This window comes from Spodoptera frugiperda, chromosome 16 (genome assembly GCF_023101765.2).
Source record: "Spodoptera frugiperda isolate SF20-4 chromosome 16, AGI-APGP_CSIRO_Sfru_2.0, whole genome shotgun sequence".
In the NCBI taxonomy this organism is placed as follows: domain Eukaryota; kingdom Metazoa; phylum Arthropoda; class Insecta; order Lepidoptera; family Noctuidae; genus Spodoptera; species Spodoptera frugiperda.
Window position 1 is genome coordinate 2,063,632 of NC_064227.1, and position 21,192 is coordinate 2,084,823.

Consider the following 21,192-nt stretch of genomic DNA (forward strand, 5'->3'; position numbering starts at 1 on the left):
AAAAATCTTAGTGACGCTCTTGAGAAATTGTGGGTAGCAGTTTTTTTTAATGAGGAATTTTCGAGTAACGTTTTATTTTTTTCACATTTAATATTTTCTTTAGTATCCTGTATTTGCTTGCTAGTTTAACGTAGATAAATTTTCTTTACAAACTAGCCTCAAATCTTTTTCACGGTGTTCATGCTTTTAGATTTGCCCTTGCCAACCGATAATTTTGATTCAAGACCAAAACTAGCCAAATCGGTACAGCGGCTTTACTTGAGTTTCCAGTGAGATTGTCGAACAGCAATTGATTTTATTTATGGAAATAGCTTCTGTGAGCGATTTTGCCCACGTTTTGGGATCAAAATTCTATCACCCAAGTCAGCTCATACTCTGTCTGTATACCAAATCTGGAATGCGGGTAAAGCCGTTGGCAGAAGCTAGTAAAACAATACAAATGAAGGTGATAATATGCTGATAAAGATGAAGAGAGATTATAATTTAACTTGAAAAAGTGATAGCACAATGTCAGATATCACTATAGATATCCAGAGCTGCGAACAACGTAACAGGTTACCGGTGACTCCGCTCAAAGCAGGAGAAGGAACAGGGATGGTTTTTGTCAGTAAGAGTCTGACACCCTCTCGCCTCACCTAAGGTAGGAAAAGTCATTATATGATTATCCAAAAAAATAAAGGTAAATAATTGTAGGTATATTTAGCCCTGTCTACCCATTCAAGGAACAACAGTATTATGCAAATTCGATCCTAGATCATCATTATTAGCTAACAATTGCAGAAACAACGATCAAAACAATTAAGAGCGACTGCTACTAATTGCTGCGATTATAATGCAATCGCGAGACTATTTGCATAAAGTCGGAGTCGGATGTAAGATGCGACTGTTCAGTCGACCATTAAATGCAGAATATGCTTGAAGATAGTTATAATATTGTTAGGATAATATATTGCTACTAACTACTCCCACGCAGTTTCACTCACTCTGCTTGGCTCTTATATGTCTTAGCGTGATGTTTTATAGACCATAGCCGTTCTCGATAAATGGACTAACTAACACATTTTTTTTAACTTGAAATGTATTGAAATGGAAATTAATTGAATTTATGAAATGAAATTAATTGTATTTATGAAATGAAATGAATTTATCTTCTGTAAATACGCTACAAAACAGTATTTTTTACACGTATACCAATGAATATAATTAGTGGAAGCCAAACGCATCCACAGCAACGTAGCATAGCACATCTCTGGTGGACAAGCAAATCTCTTCAAATTCAATCATCAAATTTCTTCTCAGAAAATAGTAAACGACAAATTACTATTAGCGCTTTATTACCGATTGAAATTACTTTAGCAAAATCACAGTCAGTGTTTCTTTAATTAGACTTAATGAGAAACAATAGATATTTATAGTCTAATATTTTAAAACACAGCAAAGCATTTAGTATATTTTTATGCTTATTAGTCAGTCTTAATAGTGCATGACCGAGGTATTCTAAACTAATGAATATTTAAAACTAACTAACACGCATATATCCAAATGATTGTTATACAAAACCAGTTTATCTTGGTCTCGCTTTATAGGACTATTCTACGTATTCAAAGGTCAGTTTATACTGGTTATTTATACCTCGATGTGCTGTTTGTGTACATGCAAATGCTTATATATTATTTATACAAGAACATGAATTTATGTCCTGTCAAATATTGAATGGTACCTATATTGATAAAATTATTGTTTGGATTTTTTTATGTTGTTTTTAAAATTATTGAGCCATTCGACGCGTTTATGTCACTGTAAAATATTAATAAGGTAAAAATGAAGTAGCTATGTATGAAAATATCGTTAAATTCTTTGTTTAAATATAGTTAATTCTATCTTTAGATAATTTGCTTGTTGTAGTCATTAACAGCAACAATAATTGGTTTATAAGACACACATAATTGTATGGGTAATTTATTTAGCCGACCAGAGCACCTATACTATTAGGAGTAGGATCTCCTAATAGGTTTTAATAGTCCAATAAGAAACGCACTTATAAGACAACCCTTCAAAATACCACAAGCAACTTTCCTTATAAGTAATTAAAACCTAAAATTGAAGCACTCAAAAAGTAAAACAAGACAATCCTAGAAGAAATCTAGAAATAATCCTTTAGAAGAATCCTAGAAAGAATCCTAAGTCAATACAAAAAACTAGGAGCTAGGACTTACATCAACACCTCCATTGTTCCATGGTGGCAGTGCGTAGTGGGAGGGGTCATGGTGTCCCCCTCCCATGTGTTCCGCCATCACTGACATCCAGTGGACCAGACCCTGGGCACCGCCGCCGCCTGACGTGCCTGGAAACACCATGACTATGAGGATACTGAATAAATACTTTTTCAAAATTGCATTAAATTTGGCTCAGTCAATCACGAGATAAATTTGGACACAAATACATACAGGTCACATTGCGAACCTCCAATATTTTTTTGAAGATGACTGTTATCAGGAATTATCTTCCTACCATATTAGGTTGTGCAGTTCAAGAGCTTTTACCCAATTTCCCAAAAACTATAATGTTAAAAATAAATAGTCAAGAATCGAACCTGTTGGCACGGCGGCGGGCTGCGCGGCTGCCTGGTCCTGCCCCCCACCACCTGTGACCCCCCCTCCACTCCACACGAACGCTGAAGATGCACCCGCCTTCTGAAACAATACCAAACTATGTTTAGTCACCTGTTGATATTACCTGATCAGTAACAAATATCCAAATCATGATCATCGTCAACTGTTGTTGATGACGGTCATCATCATCACACATCATGGACTATCACGGACAACAGTCCGTGATAGTCCACTAGACCGTGAGCCTCTTCTACAGAAGAAGGGTAATATGCAAATTTTAAGTTTTAAATATCCTGAATTTCCACTCCTTCCACCAGCTAAACTTACAGGTAACTAATTCAAAGAGGACAGTTTCGACCTGTCTAACCCCACGAGAAGTTGAAATATATATTTTAATTTTTTTTTTTTTACATTTAATGGGTCGGTCGTTTGGCCGCTATCTCACCTGATGGTAAGTGATGATGCGGCCTACGGTGGAGCATATGACATATTTAAATTTTTACACATTTTCTACTCATATAACAGATTATGATTGATGACACCTAGATTCGTGTACAGACGATATATCTTAAAGATGTACAAGTTGGATTGGTTACACCAAAACATGGTAGATATTAGAACATATCTAAACGCCAAGACGTCGTATAAGATCCTAGAAACATGTCCAATAACTAAATACGTCTTATTAGAAAAAATCTTATTAGAATTTAGAAAACTTATTGCTTTACTATTCAAAACTTTGTGAGGTGTATGTATAACTATCAGCGGAATCAGAATGTGTCACTGCATCCTTCCCTAAAATTACCTCATCCGGCGAATCAGTAACTCGATCCCCATTAGTTTCATCATCAGAAGCTTCCAGTCCAAAACCATTGGAAAACAGCATATTCCTTGGATACAGAGAATAGCACTCAGCCACATTCCTTCTCCTCTTCCCAAGACTTGCCAGAAAACTCTTGTACAACTGAGTTGGCAGCAAGAAAGGCGTATTCTGGAATCCATCTTTGAATCCCAAATTCTGATTTCTAAACGGATTACTAAAGTCGAATTCTGGTAGGAATTCTTTCTTAATAAAATCAGCTACTGGATGCATTGAAAGTGCGTTTTCAGTGTAATCCAACGCAGCAGTAGCATCCTCGTTTGGACCATTGTTTTCTAAATCACTCGATTCTGAGTTACCATCACTAGAATTATTGCTATCAATAGGGTCCATTTTGTTTTCGTCAGTGTTAAAATCTTCAAATTCTCTCTTCATTTGCAAGTTCATTGGATTCTTCATAAAAAGATTTGAATTCGTTATCGTCACTGACATTCTTGGCACTATATCACTTATAAATATATCACTATTTATCACTAGTGTCTATTATATATTTTTTCAAAATAAAAATAAATATATCTTCGTAATTATGTAGGTAATTATAGGAACTATCGTTGGGTAGGAGGTGTCTGCATCAAAATTGAACTTTGTTAGTTTGTTTCTTTGGTTTAGTTTTCTTTGCCCGTTTTGCAAAATATTATTTTGTTTTGCGTTTGTTAATTATTATTATTTAATTCGGAATTATTCAATTTATTTACAGTTTTCACGACATTATGTAATTTATAAGTCTTTTAAATTACTTAATACGGTTTTTTTAAAACAAATCATGATTTTTTTATAACATATTATTTTGAGAAAGTCCATTCATCACACACACATCCATTCAAACTCAAAAACAGAACACAAATAGAATTTAAAAAAAGAGAACCACGGTAAAATGTCAGATGACGTCACGAATGTCAAAAGTCAACGGAAATAAAGAACAAAATGGAGGATCAATGTTTCGTTTTTATTTTCGGATCTAGGTCATTGAATTAAAAATATTTTGTGGTCTGAAAGGGCACGTGAGGAAGGCTAAGTCTAGAATATTAGCTACATTAAGGTTATAGAAAAAGTAAAAAGGTGGTAAGGTTTTGGATTGATATTAATATTTGAGTGATAGTTAGTTTTTTTCTTTTGTTTTTGTGTTGTTGTGATTGATATGGAGATCGAATAATACTAATGAAGAAACAAATAATGTATCAGAAAGATTGTAAAAAAAAAAACATTATTTTGAAAAGAGTAACGATGGAGTTTCTTGCTCGTTCTTCTCCATTCGATATTTTCATATACGTTGGCACGAGCACCTAGTTTTAATGATGGATAGACTGACGGCTACTTCAATTTGACGCTGCAAATGTGCCTAATTGAGGAAATTCAAATAATTTGTAAAATAAAGTGTATAGTTTGTTTTTATTTTTGTATTTAAAAAATCGTTTTGTTTGTACTATTTTACAGGCTAATAGTGGTAACTGTTGAGTACAAAACCTTTTTTTCGAAAATTGAATAATAAATAAAATATTTTAAAGAAAACGTCCTCAAGAGAGTACATTCAGAAACAGACCTAGGTCAGGTAGATGTAACCTAAAAACCTAGATTTCTTACTAGTTGAGATTTGTGCTCTAAAAGTTTCAGCGTATTTTCGCAAATGTATTTTTTGTTGGCCGCAGGTATTAAGTCAAATGTTATAGGTGTATGTATGAATGCTTTTAAAATAGGTTAAAAGTTAGTGCATTTTGATATAAAATATACAAATTATTTGAAAAAACGGGATCAACACAGTGGTGCAATTAATCGGGTAATATACCAAAATCTTCTTAGGTCTGAAAACCCTTTTTGCACAAAGAAAACCCTTTCGCATCAAAATCAGTTTGAGATAATACTTAATAAATGTATATTCAAACTTAAGCCTCTATTTTTTTGAAAACTTTCCTCAAGAGATTACATCTTTTAAAAGAAACATGTTTAACTTTTCTAATAAGGAATCAGAGTAGATGTAATATTCTAATTCATCGTTCTAATTAGAATTCATATCTTTATTTTCCTGTAAGTTTCAATAAGAATTTCTTTTCTCTGAATTAAGGAAAGTATTTGAACAAAAGGCTGATGACTGTTGATGAAGCGCAAATGAATGAAGTAAATTTTTTGTTGGCCGCAGGTATCAATAAAACCTAGTCGAAATTGAAACTTATCGAGAAGGTAACCCTTCAGGTATGTATTTAATGGCGCTGTTTAAAATACGGTTTAAAAGTGTCCCAGCCAAGTAGGGCATTTTCATTTTATGTACGTGAAAATTTACCATAAAATATATCAAATTACTTGTAAAAACACCGACTACAACACATGATTGTGTAAATGTGTGCACCTCCAATTTTGAAATCGGGTAATATACCTTAATAAACCTTCTCCTTCAAGTCTGAAATATACTATGCTAATACTGCATCAAAATCGGTTCAGCCAAATGCGAGATAATCACGCACAAACATACATCCGTCAGTCACTTAAAAAATCGTCAAAATCATTATCTATCTTTTAAAACAGTGGCAGCGATGCGAACGAGTACGAAGATAATTTTTATTTATTTATTTAATTTTTTACTACTACACTACTCCTTTTAAGGTATTTTTAAGTTGTAAATAAAGAGTATTCCTAGTAAATGTAAATATTAACTCAAAAGACTGCAATGCCAACTTAACAGATGGACAGTCTTTTAAAACAAACATATTTAACTTTTCTAATAAGATTTTTGAATAAGTGATTTAATATTCAATATTCTAATTCATCGTTCTAATTAGAATTCATATCTTTCTTTCCTGTAAGTTTCAATAAGAATTTCTTTTCTCTGAATTTAGGAAAGTATGTATGTAAACAAAAGACTGATGACTGTTGATGAAGCGAAAGAGGTATGTAATGTAAGATTCGTAGCAATTGGCGTCCCATTGTCTCTGCCTACCCCCATGGGAGACAGGCGTGAGGTTATGTATGTATGTATGTGAACAAAACTCCTGTCTTACTGTTGAAAATTTCAGACAGAAGCTAAGTAGGTGTAGGAGGTTTATAGGTTTTTTAATATGAATGGGGAGTCGTCAGAGGTCCACCTAGACATAAATACGTTTTTGATGGATACTCAAGTAGTAAAATAAGGAAAGAGGGGACGGTGCTTTATGATACATATAAGGTAGATTCTTTTGATTTCTGAAAAGTACAATAGGGTAGATTACTCATTTTAATGTACGTCTTGTAGATTAATTCAAAACATTAGACACGTATTTTTTATTTTCTTACACAAACAAATACTTTTCAGGATGTATCGATTTGTAATATCGCGTGACGTCACTTCTAGGTATATATTTTATATGTAGAAATTACTTATTTGCTCCCACTCCCAATCTATCCTTCTTTTTATCTAAATATGATCTGATGTGACAAAATGAAAAATACGTGTCTAATATTTTTTCATTACCTAATTGACGGACTAAATAGATTTTTAATTATCATGTCTAATCATGATTCTTATTAAATGGTAAATATAAATATGTAATTCCAATTAGAACGAAATAGAACCTCTTGAGAAGTAAGAATTACAAAACATTGTTCTATCTTCTCCACTATGTTACACTCTCAACATAATTAAAATCCAAAAAGTTGTCTGTAACCTATGGAGTTTCTTGCTCGTTCTTGTCCATAGGAATCTACACTTTGGAACGAGCAAATAGCTTCACTAGAGGACTGACCGACAGACAGACATTTTTAATATTTTAATATTTGCTTTGACGTTCAAAAGTGCCTTCCTGGTCTATTTGAAATAAATAATTTTGACTTTGACTTTTATAGAAAAGAATTTGCAAGAGACTCATTCTAATACAAATTATACATATAAGTTTTGAAACTGACATGGTCACTAGTAATATCAGTAGAACTTGAGACGGGATAATAACTAATAAACATGGTAAATATCCCGTTTTAAGTTCTAATGAAATTATACAGATACTCTTTTGAACACTATTTGTCTATAAAGCCCTTTTCTCTAAGCAACAATATTGTATAAGACTAAACCTCTCTAAAAATACTCCGTACAAAAATGTCCTTGGCCCACAAAAACTAAAGTACAACGTAACTCCTTTGTTATAATGATACCTATCTCAGCTTTCTTTCTGCAAACTAATTTGAACTTTAATTTAAGCTGAATAACAAATGAAATTGCTCGCAAAAGTATGTCAGATAAGACTTTATGTTAATTAAGATGAAATTAGCGTCCTTGAATGAAAATAAAAATGTTTGAAGTGAAAATAATTATTATAAATTATACTTATAAATAAATATTGGATTATAAATTATTATAAGTGTATAGTTTTATATAAATATTCACGATACTGTATACTAAAAGTGATTGATTATTATTTTAAAATGAATAAATATAATATAAGTCACGTTATTCATAAAATATAAGAGAGAAATCAAAGAGAAATTAGAAACGTATAATTAATTATAGAAATAAAAAAATATAGACGTAATTATCATAGCACTAAAGTCTACAATTACAAAACTGAATCAAACAGAATATGAATAATAAAATAAAACCAAACACTGTTTAAATTAAAATAATAAAAGAATTAAGATCAAACCCATACAATCACAAGACACCACACTAATTACAATCATTAGACAAAAATTTTTAAAAAGTCACAAGAAAACGCCGCGAAATTTTTTCAACACGCAAACTTAACACATAGACAGTCTAAACGCACACAGACACACACTCATTAACCAACACATTTACATCACTAATGCACGTGTCGCCTAGCCGACTTAACAAGTGCAATCAAACTTTCAATTAAGAAATAATCTATTATTGAAGAACGACGGTAAACTATGGCGAAGTCAATTAAACGGTTCAGTTTTTTTTATCAACTTTACTTTAAAAACGCGCTCTTTTTGTCACATTTTTCGAATTTTTCAATCGCGTTTTTTACGCCGCGAAACGGGCTAAGAATTCTTTTGGTGCACCACCGGCATGGCCGATCGATTCAAGTTTTAAAATTAAAATGCCTCCCGACTATTTTTAAGTTATTGTTTCCAATATTTTTTTTTCATAGTTTTTAGTATATCTTTTGAGTTTGAAAATTTTAGAAATTGTAGAGAACGAGCAGTCTTTACCGCGAGGTATTCGCTATGGAACTCTTCCCGTGAGGTTGCTGCAAGGAAAAGCATTTTACAACACATGCAAGGTTTTCTTCAGTCGCACACGTGTGTGAGTGTGTGTGGACAGCCCCAAACATGTGTGGGTGATCAACTTGAGGCGCGCCACGCCTGTGTGCGACAGATTCTATGTCTGTGTGAGTATTTTATGACTCTGAGTGCATCCCTTTCGAGCTGCATGCAATTTATATGTGTGCATTTTATTTTTTTTCTAAACGGCGCGGTTCCTTGTGTATGCGAGCAAACTACTCATGTATGGGTGCTCTGTTTTTTCGGGTACGTTGATGGAACTTTGATCTCTATTTCGTTGTGTGTAAGGGCGATTTTAAAATGCATATAGGAAATGTATTTTTCAGTTTTATATCGCCGATATGAGAATCGCGGATAGCAAAGAAAATGTAAAAAGAATAAAAAAACTCTAGCATCGTACGTTTTCAGGTAGACACATTTTTCTTTAACCCATTTATAGTAAGTTTTATGTGTGAGTGTGTGTATGTGTGAGCTTGCATCGAGGGGGGTGGGTGTTTAAAGGGTTGTAGGTGGTGGGGGAGGGGTGAACATATAAAAATGATAACGCATCGCAAGACGGCTGCTTTTATGGTTTTTCTTTATTTTTTAATGTTTTTTTTTATTGAAGCGACGAGTAGACGGGATATTTTTCATGTTGGTTATTTTAAAATTTATGTTTTCAGTATTACGTTTATATCTGGTAGTTTTTCATTTAATGTTAATATTTTCAGACTTATAATTATATTTAGCACTAACATCGAGTATTTAATTTCTAGAATCAATCTCAGTAATACATTACAATTTGAAATTATGACAAAGACAATGTTCTCATCAATGCAGCATTGCTCTTTGATAAGCCTAAACTTTTTAAGCTGCAATCTTTAATCTCCTATCAGGTGTGGAGATTGTAGCAAACTCTCTTAAGTAGAAGGCACAGTGGCACAGTCCAAACTGTTGATGATGAACACACATAGAAATTATGATGAGATGCTCATATTCATGAGCATAATATGAGCCTCTAGCATGGTTTGAAATTGGTCGAATTTCTAATCAAACAATTACGTGAGTAAGGCTATAACATAATAATAAAAAATGGTAAGAAATAGTATCAAGCTGCAAATTTCTGCTTACCCCTCGAGGAATATAAAGCGTGATGATAACTCTACTTTCTAACAACAATGTAGATGTAATCGATTATCTAAGAACTACTTAATTATCAGTCGGTACGTATCGTTAATTAGTGTCAAAAATTCCTATTTTACATTAATTGAATAATCAAATACAAAGTTTAACTGGATTAGTAACTGTAGTTTAACTGCTTCGTTAGTCTGTTAATCATACATCAACAGTACATGTGGCATATGCTGAAAAGGCCTCCCACGGAGAAGGTGGCCACGCTGCTGGCGACCAAAGGCCTCTTCTCACACGGAGAAGGTCTTAAAAAGCATATAACCGAATTATTTACCGCCTAAATACTTCATTACCACATTTATTAAAAGCTATACGTCTTTTTAAAACGAAAGTAAAAAAATCTATTAAACTATTCCACCATCTTAAAACTTTAGCCCTAACTTGGTCAATTATTCACCTAACGAAATGAAATTAACACCAACTTGTAGACAAATAAATTCTTCATCCACCAACAAAACATTTGCCCCAGGTGAGGATCGAACTCACGACCTTAAGATTATGAGACTTACGCGCTGCCAACTGCGCTACTGGAGCTATGGGTAAGCCGTCGAAATAGATGCCTAGAAACTTCAAAGGCTCTTCCGCGCATGCGTGAGGTGGAAAATGGAATGTTTTGAAGGAAATTCTGTCAAATGAGTTTTCATTGAGACGTCATTATGTTTGAAAGGTATCCTTGTACAATTTGCCTGTTGATATTCTTTGTTTGATTGAACGAATTGCGTATGAATACAAGATTTCAGATTTTTTATTATAGTACAAGCGTGGTGTGTTTGATCATGATAGTGGTAAACGAGTAGACAAATTACTTGATGATAAGCAATCGCCGTCACCCATGGTCACCCGAAAACACTAGAGGCGTTATAAGTGCCAGTTTTTTGGGGATTAGGAATTTAAAGGTTGGTTGAGAATCGGGGATTGGAAAGATAAGGAAGGTGGGTAATTGGGCCTCCGGTAACCTCACTCACAGAACGAAACACAACGCAAGCGTTGTTTCACGTCAGTTTTCTGTGAGGCCGTGGTATCACTCCGGTCGAGTTGACCCATTCATGCCGAACGCTTGGCACTCCCAGACTTAAAATTCATTCTTAAGTTGAGTTAATTATTATTAAGCTAATTATAATATATTCTAAAATCTTTACGTTTTATAAATTTATTTCTAGATTTTTGATTCTAAATAAAGCCTTCGATTTCTGACGTCTATTTATAAAGAAACTTGAAATAAATTATTAAAAACTGAATCTAGAATCTAGGTCAGACGGTCTGTACATTTTATATTTATAGTTTGTATATGTATGTATGTTTGTACGTATCTATGTCTGAATATTAATTCTGTAAAATATTACAGCACACTAGTCTAATACTTGTTGGTACTATTGCTGTATTGGGGTTTCAAGTTCGATTACGGAATTCAGATAGAGCAGTTTCAAAATGATTTCTTCTCAAAAGTTGAGTCATAATTAAAGTCATATATCGGAAAATACAATAGGTTTATTAGTTTTAAATATTTCACCCCTTTTTCTTTTCGAAAAATAGGGCGTGAGCTTATTATTACACGAAAGCAAGTGCCTAAATTTCTTTCATTGTTTTGTTTTATTGTTATTATTACATTACTAACATAGGCTAAGAACATTGTTACTAACAAATTATGGAAGCAATTCTGAAATAAAATTTGATTTGATTTGATTTGATTATTCCCTATATCATGAATCGAACCTGTGACATCTTGCTTGGCAATCGCTCTTTTTAAACAAGCAGCTGTTAATGTTTTCATCGGGAACGCAACCCGTGAATTGAACCTGTGACATCTTACTCAGCAATCGCGCTGTAATTATATCTAAGCACTTTTTGATCTTTCCATTCATATTTCTATTACCAACAAAACCATCTTCAAGATCTTCTGAAAAAAAACTCAAAGCGTATATGTACTGAAACTATGTGTACCTTTATATGTAGGTAGGTACATAGGAAAAATATAAAATACATCCAGTAAAAAATATATAAAAGCTACAAAAATATGTTATTCTCAAGACTTGTACACACAGGTGATGTTTGCATGTGTGCGTTATAGGTTTGTGTATGTGTTTCGGGATAGGGAATGGAGTGGAGTTGACTTTGATACTAATTTTATTTCTGTTTTTTTTTCTTCTTGGTAATATAAATGGGTTTATTGTGCGAGAAAATATAGACTAATCATTTGTTAAAGACAGAAATAAAACGCCTTGATACAAAAAAATATTGTTACTAAAAACTGAAGTGATAAAAATAGACCATTAACAAACTGACTGTGACACGCGTAGTTTAACCTTGAAAACGATTAACTATTTAACCATGAGATCTACCTTAACCATGTTAAAAAAACTCTGAAATGTTTAAATAAATGAATGACATTATAAAGCTGAAAAGATTTAGTTTTTACTTCGAAACTACTGGTTTTAAATGAATAAATCTTTTTGTGTTGGATAGTAATTTTTTCGAAAAAGGCTATAGGCTATAAAACATCACGATTCAATCAATAGACGCCGAGCAACGGGTGAAAATGCGCAGGAGTAGCTAATACCAAATCTGATTAGTCGTAAACCACGCGTTCGTAGCTCTGCTACGGCGTAGCACATTGCTACGAACTAGCTTGACTTGCTACGCAGCGTTTGGTGTTTTTTTTTAATTAGTCAATTATTTTTCTTGTCAAGTTTGATCATGATAATGGCTCGTCCATCATTATTGGTTATTAGAATTTAATTTATTTACAAGACTATCGGTTTTTGATAAATGCTTTTTTCAATTGAATACTAATTTTAGATTTAATTTAAAGCATCACTGATATAAAATACGGTGAGCTATGGTATTTATTGTTGATTTCCATTTGGTTTATTATTTGCAGTATAGTGTATTTTTAGAATTATTTTGGTGATATTTATGATATTTTTATGTCCTTAACAACTCCGTATCACTAGTTATATTATTATAGTTCTATATTTACACGGTAGACTATTACCATATACTGCACATAATTCCAAATTCTGTGCTATTCGGTAGTACTGAGAACTTTTTGAAAAAATCAATATCACTTTTTCCAACCCAACAAACAACCTCTTGTACAGTTCAATAATTGAACCTGAAACCCATCACTTTATAACTAACACAACAGCTTATACCATAATCGGATATAAGCGTAACGGTACAATAAGCTAATCACGTATTAATGAAATCAGAATGAAAGTAAAATGGTTCAAGCGAGACTAAGTGTTAAAACAAAAATTAAAATGTATTAGCTGTTTAACCAACTGGCTAGATTTTAATTAACTGGCCGTTATAAGACGTGTGTTGATGGTAGAGTAAATTTTAACCACCCCTGCTCTTGCTGTGGGTGCTGCAAGAATTGACTAAGGGACTACACATATGACAGAGACAGTGCATTTCTTCCTCTCGCCTCAAGCGTCGCGAGAGATACTCCGGGCGTCGAAGATCTCCAGCCACCATAAGTGCCACTCTGCTGACGGCGAGCAAGAGTAGGAATAGTGTGGTTTATAGTTAGTAAGAGTCTGACACTTCCTCTTGCCTCGCCCAAGGCGGGAGAAGACATTGGATAATTTTACTCCCCTCAAAAAACAAATACAAATATAATTTCTGTTTTGATATTGGTAATGTAAAATTATTTATAGTCAAGTTTTGAATTCTATCGCACCTAATAAATCCATAAAAAAAAATTAAACACATCAATATAGAAAACCCTACTCCATACATTTCCCTAGTAGTTATTCCTAGACCAAATAGGTGATGTGTTGCATGTGTGTGTAAGCACCTTTACGTACGAAGCACTAACATTGATACTAGAAATAAGTACTAAAACTAGATGTGGCTTGAGTAGGGTAAACTACCCAATTATCAGCACTTTAAGAGTTAGTCCCAATTTAAGCCAATTTATTATTGTGAAAAAAAGGCTTTTGTTCGTTAAGGCAAATTTTATAGTTATAATATTTAATAAGGAAGACGATAATAAAAGAAAAACATGACTGACCTCTATCCAAGATTATTTAGACAAGTAAGAATAAAAAATGGGTCTGTCACCATTTACTGGCACCATCTCCACCAATTACTAGCATAGAGCAACCCAATTATCAGCACCTAACCATCACTGTTAGGAATTGCATTAAAAAAAATAGTTACATTATTAAATTCTGTTTTTAATTATTTTTTATATAGTTAGTGAGCAGGTAACAAAACAATTACTTATAATCTAATAATACTTTTATCTGTATAAGTCGAACAAAAAAAAAAAGCGTCACGGCCATACCATCTTTTTCTCGAAACCATTCAGGCCAATTTCGACGCCTATAACTTCGTTGTGGATAAAACAAGAAGCCTGAATTTTCAGATACTAAACAGGCATTGTACAAACATGGTATATTTGAATTTTCATTAAATTTTAACCATTAATTTAAGAATTATAACACGTCAAAGTTTCGAAATTTTGTCACTGACTGACAGATCATCAAAAGTATAAGGCACTTCTAACAGACATATAAAGCTTAAAATGTTTGCGTAAAATTAGTATTTAGTACCTACATCAAGGGAAAAATCAAATATTTTGTAAATTCAGTCCAGTTTTTTAGATACATCAACTGCATCAATAACTTTGTAATCCTAAATGTATGGGATTAGAAAGTTATTGATACAGTTACAATTTCATCACACCAATAACTTTGTAAACCCATATAAATGTATGAGATTACAAAGTTATTGATGCAGTTACATTTTATTGTTTAATGAAATAATTGAATCTACAAAAAAAGTGAGATAGGTACCATCAAAAACATTCTGTAAAAAATCCAAGTCTCGCACCTCATCAGTTTATGTACCGTAAAAAAATATGAGATCCATGTAATACCAAGTCGGTTATTTTATTTAGTCCTTCTGTCTTAAGTTATAATGTAAATTGTTATCATATCAAAATTACATTAATTTTACGTTTTAAATAAAATAGATTGACTTAGCCATCGCATGAAAACACAAGTATACCTACTTTTGTTGACATTTCTCGTATTAAATTGTTTAGTCTATTTCATGACAACGAATTACGATGGTCTATTGCACGATTACGTACGATGGTCAAGTCAATCTCTTTTTTTTAACACCTTTCCGTTCAGATGTTTTTTCAGTAATCAAAATGTCCTGTAATTTGACTGGTGTTAGTAAATATTGTTGACTATCAAGACATACCAATTGCGCACTACTAAGACAATCTCCAGTATTATTATAACATGGTTTATCTATAATATAAAAATAAGTCGGATTTTCCTTCCTGACGCTATAACTCCAGAACGCACGAACCGATTTCCACGGTTTTGCATTCGTTGGAAAGGTCTCGGGCTCCGTGAGGTTTATAGCAAGAAAAAATTAGGAAAAATTCAAGAGAAGAGCAGGAAAACAGGGAAAATCATTGGTGGCGAAACGGAGTTCGCTGGGTTTGCTAGTTTGTTATAGAAGTTGTCGTAGCTTGCATACCATCTACAAAATCTTTTGCTAATATTACTGGTAATAAAACAAAAAATAAGAAGAGAAAAAATAAATAAAAAGAAATAAGAAGAGATGATGAAATTCTAGGGAAACCAATTTATCAGCATGCTTCTGATCCAATTATCAGCACCATGCTAACATTTGGATTTTGATGGTATAAACTACTTTTACAAAACAAAATTAATTCTTTGCATAAAATAAACATAATTTACATAAAAAAATATGAAATTAGTATTTATGTACTTTTTTCCATTTATCAGCACCAGTGCTGATAATTTAGAATTTACAAAATTTGCGATCCATTTATCAGCACTACGTATTTTACCAATTAATCACCAAAACCTCAAATTCTACTCTTCAGATTATCATCAAAAATTATCTCAAATATCAGAGAAATCATTAGTTTCAATATTAAATTTGTAAAATATACGATATATCATAAAATGTAAACACGTGAACTTACGCGCGATCACAAGAAACAGGCAAAAACAGAAGAAACTGCGAGACACAAATGTTTGTTTACATAATTTCCACCAATTTGAGGTCTCATAGTATGATTTTCCCAATAGCAGGATTCCAAAAACATGTATTTATTTATTTATAAGTGTGGAAACCCAAATTAGTAAGTGAAAATCTTAGAATTGGTTGATTTATTCAGAGTGCTGATAATTTGGTGCAGTGCTAGCAATTGGGTAGTTGCCCCTACTAAATATATTTTGATAAACCTAAGACAGTGGTGGTAGGCAGAGGTGCACATAAGTACCTATGCAATGTGTATCCACTTTTCACCAGTTACATTTTTTCTATTAATGTCATATAATTGGAAAGCGGCTGTCGTAGAACGGGTTCGATTCTCAAACGGAGTAACTCTTTGTGTAATTCACAAATTGTTGCTACAAGTCTGGGTGTCATGCGTAAGTGAAATTGCATGTTTGTAAACGCACCCACGACACAGGAGTAAATCATAGTATGGGTAATTCAACGTTTAAAAAATTATATAATTTCTTACAAACACCTTATATTTTTAAATTCCATTCAATCTGTTTCAGTTTTTCAGTCATAAAAATTCAGGAGAAAGTAAAATCACTATCTAACACATAAATCTACAAAATAGCAAGTTAGTCAAGCTATCAATGCATGTTCAAATAATTTATTAACCTGACCTGGAAATTAAACCCGCTACCCTACACTCAACAGTTGCGTTTTCCACGAAACCTATGTTTACCTAATTGATTATTGAGTAGCCGGTGGAACTCTTCGTGTAAACAAATTTTATGTTCGATCGACTGCACTGTCTGTTATAATACCTTATATGATATGTGTGGGTTCGATTTTGGTGTAAAGTTATATATGTTTTGTAAACTAAATATATAGGTATGCTAAGATTACAGAGACGCTACTGATAAACAGTTCGAAAAACATTGTGAGGAAACCTATTATTGCTTATTTATAGTTTTTAATTGTAAGTTTAAAATCGTCTACTCGCATTGGTCAAGCGTGGTGATTAATGCTTAAAAAAGCCTTCGGTCAGCAATACTTATAGGCTGTCGATGTGTGATAATGATATATTACATTACATAATGTCACGCTTTCTGCTTATTCTTCGGACGATCAGCTTATTGCTAAAAACAGTTATATTTCGGGAATTGTCAGACAATAACATGACGTCTGAAAACACTTTACCAAATAATATTTTGCCCGATGAAATAATCGAAACTGATACTCTTACTTGACCATGACACTTGCAACCACAAGTAACTAACTGAAAAACCAGATAGCCCAACAACTTAGTCTTCATAAAAAAACGGAACGTAAAAAATATGACCTAAAAATCTCAATCTAAGCCACATCTAGTAAAATCCATAAACTAATGCTGTACATCTGTGTCGACTCACACACTGGCGTGCATGTATATGGCACAGCGAACCGAACTCATATCGTACTTACGCCCTTCTACTGCGCAAGCTTGAGATTGCACTCGCTTGCAGAAATATGTGCACATCCAATATTTCGAAGAAAGTTATTAATTTAAACAAAAAACACGGTTTACTCACGTATAATATTGGAGAAAAGCCCTACTAGTTTCGAGTCACAGAATTCTTCATCTTAAGCAACATGCACAGACGTGACGACGCGGAGTGACGACGTGCGTTGGCACTGTTACTTCTAATTGTTGCACCAATCGAAAACTTGGCAATTATATGATGATAAGATAGAGCAGGTTTGATGATGGGAATGGACGGTGACTGATGGAACCTTTTTTGAGGGAGGGCAATCATCCAATGACTTCATCCACCTTGAGCGAGACGAGAAGGAGTATCAGACTCTTAGTGACGAAAAACCACCCAGTTTTTACTCCTGCTTTTCTAGCCGAAACAGCAAAATAATTCTGACACTGAATTGCATCCTATGTTTTAAAAATGTCATTTTCAGCTAAAACTGGTAGAAAAAGAGCTAATTTAATTCTTGTGACAAATAAAATTTCAATACACGATAACACGATAAAATAAAATTTCTTCTCTTTAAAAACTAGATTCAAAAAATAAAATAATTAATTCTTCACTCCACAGAACATTACCCACCGCATCTATAAATAACGGCGCGCTACCGCAAAACGAGTTTATTTGTATAATTCACAGTTTTTACTAATTCTAGCAAGACGATAGCGTGAAATCGCCTGATATGGCCACTATGCGTGCTACATGATAACCGTTTTTCCAACATACAACAACGTTTAACGTTATCACGAATTACCATCACAAATTCGGTGATAACTACATTTTACTCCCCAATTGGCGTGAAAATACTTCTCTCTGCATTTTTCCTATGAAATTGTAGAAATTCAATTAAATATATTTACGGACACGATAACAGTTTATTCGTACGAACAAGTCTTCGGTTTTTTCGTTCGGTTTTCCCACTTTGGTGTTGCGTTCGCTTTTTAATCGATAGATGGCGTTAATCTATACTATTATAACGTGTTGCAATGTAGGAACGGATACATTGTTTTTTTCTGTGATGTGTTTCTTCTTGATTGACAATGTGTCAGGTGCAAATCAGTAAAACTACGTAATTATAGCCTCACAGTCGATGGATATGGAAGACAGTAGAAATGAATTTTACGCTTTTATGCTTACTGATAACTATCAGTGACTATTACGATCAAACTTTGATAAAGTTAATTAGAAATTTAAAATTATACGATCAAGTGAGAATGCTTTTATAGACATGCAATGTGAATTTTATGAACTACGTGTCTTTAGATAGTTGACTTGGTTAATTATAATATTTATTTTTTGCTCATAAAATAATATAATCACGTCGTGATATCTTTTAATTTCCAAAGAGGTCGGCACATAAGAAACACCCACTTTTCAAGTTAACTTACACTTAGTTTTAGTGTATTAACTAACATAGCAAGTTCTACCATTTGTCTCTGCATTGTTTTCATATACATATATGTACAATTATTGATTGGAAAAATGTAACAGAGATATTGCAAACATGTCAGTGTTTTTTGGAACTTTGAAGCTACACTTTGGAACACACTAACGGACAAACTTAGGTATGTATTTCTTTATTTGTTGACATTTCAAAAGTACCTATTAATTTATTTGACTTTATTGGACCCCAATCTCTGCGATATTTCTACCTTGCTATTTTACTACTTCCTTCTGGGGTTTTTTAAGCTTAAACGCCCTCATATCTAAATAAGTAGCAAGAAAAAAAATTGACAAAGCATTTTTTAAATAAAATCAATGATGGAAAAATCTGTGCCATTAAAATTGGCCCCAACTGCAAATGGAAAGCCTCGTACGGTCAGAAAACACATAAAATATTCTATGAATTTATTTCAGAAGGTTTTCACTGAAATTGCAAAACTGAATAAAACTCATATTTTTTTTTCATTCCGCATTCTATGTTTTTTTTTCTTATATGACTCTTAGGCCTTGTTGGGTAAGAAAAGCTTGTTTTCTTGAAAAATATACGAGATTTAAATTATTATGGAAAAAGTAGGTAACTAGGTATTATTTTTGATTCATTTTTATTTTAATGCTTTTGTTTCTTTTGAAGTAAATACTCATAAAAGTTGTTTAAAGATTTCTTTGCTACGGTAACTATTTCTTACAACATTATTTTGTAGTTGTATTTTGTTGTGTGTTAAGAAGAGCTTTGATAAAAAACATTTATTCAGAAAATTAGTTTATTATTAGGCTTAGTTTATTGTTGTGGATTGCACTGGCTGGATGTGAGGTGCAAATAGTTGAATATAACCATGTGCTACGTCCAAAAGGCTTGATGATGATCACCGATATTTTTAGTTTAGTTTTGGATTTTTTTTTTTATAAGAAGAGAATAACATCTAATTACTTCTCTCGCCTTTTGTAAAGAGAGGGAGAGTCAGACTGTTACTGACTGACAACCACCCCAGTCCTACTCCTGCTTTAAACTGGAGCCCCAGTATACCTCCTAGGTTGTCCACAGCTCATGATCTTCGACTGGGAATCAAAATAGATCCCTGCCTAGCATCCTCTGTAGCAGCATGATATATAATTATAAGTATTAACACGTACCGCCTCAAAATATTTTTCTCAAATAAGTCAAGACCAATATTATACGAATCTGTCTAGCCATTCTCGAATTTAAGCGAGACTAACAAACAGTAATTGATTTTTAAATATAATGTAGATTATTATTATTATATCGTTTTCTTCTGCGAACGGTACCCGCTATCTCTCTCGCTATAACTTATAGTTTCGGATAATGCATTAGAGAACTTCTTTATGGGTCGGAATATTCTTCTATATGTGTGATATATGTATATATTATGTTATATATTTAATATTTATGGCTTATTTTATATCAACTGTTATATGTTGCTTTTACATAAATAACTGTAAAGCTTTTTGGTTTGAAGTTAGCTAGTACATCGCGGAGATAAAATGGTATGAAAAAAAAGTAGTATGTGATGATTTTGAGTTCAAAATCAACTTGACTAAGATTAAAAGTCGTGTAGTGACGTCCGAATACAATACGTACATTTTTGTTGCCACTCCTACTCTTTCCGCGGGTATAGTTACAGCCGACTAAGTATGCTTCTCCACCAGAGATTTGCTATATGTACCAATGAATAGGATTGGTGAAAGCCAGACGCATCCACAGCAACGTAGTATAGTGCACCTCTGGTGGAAAAGCAGTATAAGTAACTGCATTTTTTTGAACGTTGCCCCACGCTAGGCATTTTACTGTGTCGTGGGTACAAATTTGTGGATCGCACAAAGAGTTGCTCTGTGCGGGAATCGAGTCTGATCCAGTTGCCCAGCCACCGCCCAGTATAAGTTCCTTGTAATAGGAGGTGAGCCTATTGCCATATACTGGCCACAATTTCAGACTCCGTGCTATTACTGAGGAATTTTCTAAATGCTTGAAAAAAGCCCAGCAATACTTTGCCCGACCCGGGAATCAAACCCGAGACCCCTTGACCAGCACTCGACCAACGAGGCATTATCATCAACGAATTACGCTGTTGATGATAATAACTGGCAATTAAGTTAAAATATTTATTTTAAAACTATTGAATAAGACTAAAACGGTAAATTGATGTTCAAATATCAACCTTAATACCATAGCAATATAAGCTATAAATAGAAAGGTTAAACGATTAGTAATCTAGGAATAAATGACCACTCACACAAATGACATTATAAAACATTGCAACCAATTTTTTTTTTAATTCAGTAAAACGAACGGCAGTAATAACATTTGATATTTCAAAACCAATCTTATTACAAAGGACATAAAGACTAAAAT

The 21,192-nt window shown here is 33.1% G+C and overlaps 1 protein-coding gene and 1 non-coding gene across 4 annotated transcripts in view; both read right to left on the minus strand.

Moving 5' to 3' along the window:
* The window catches only part of LOC118280641 (zinc finger protein rotund), a 174,574-nt gene that overhangs the window by 118,172 nt on the left and 35,210 nt on the right, over positions 1-21,192 (minus strand). For 2 of the 3 annotated variants that reach the window (XM_050699389.1, XM_050699387.1), the window contains exons 3-4: positions 2,594-2,693; positions 2,217-2,344 (exon numbers count right to left, since the gene is read on the minus strand). In XM_050699389.1, the coding sequence (XP_050555346.1) occupies positions 2,217-2,344; positions 2,594-2,693 (228 nt within the window). The remainder of the gene's footprint in view (positions 1-2,216; positions 2,345-2,593; positions 2,694-21,192) is intronic. The other variant, XM_050699388.1, reaches the window with a different exon arrangement.
* Positions 10,329-10,401, minus strand: Trnam-cau (transfer RNA methionine (anticodon CAU)). Its single transcript has one exon. It is a non-coding gene; the product is annotated as a tRNA-Met (tRNA).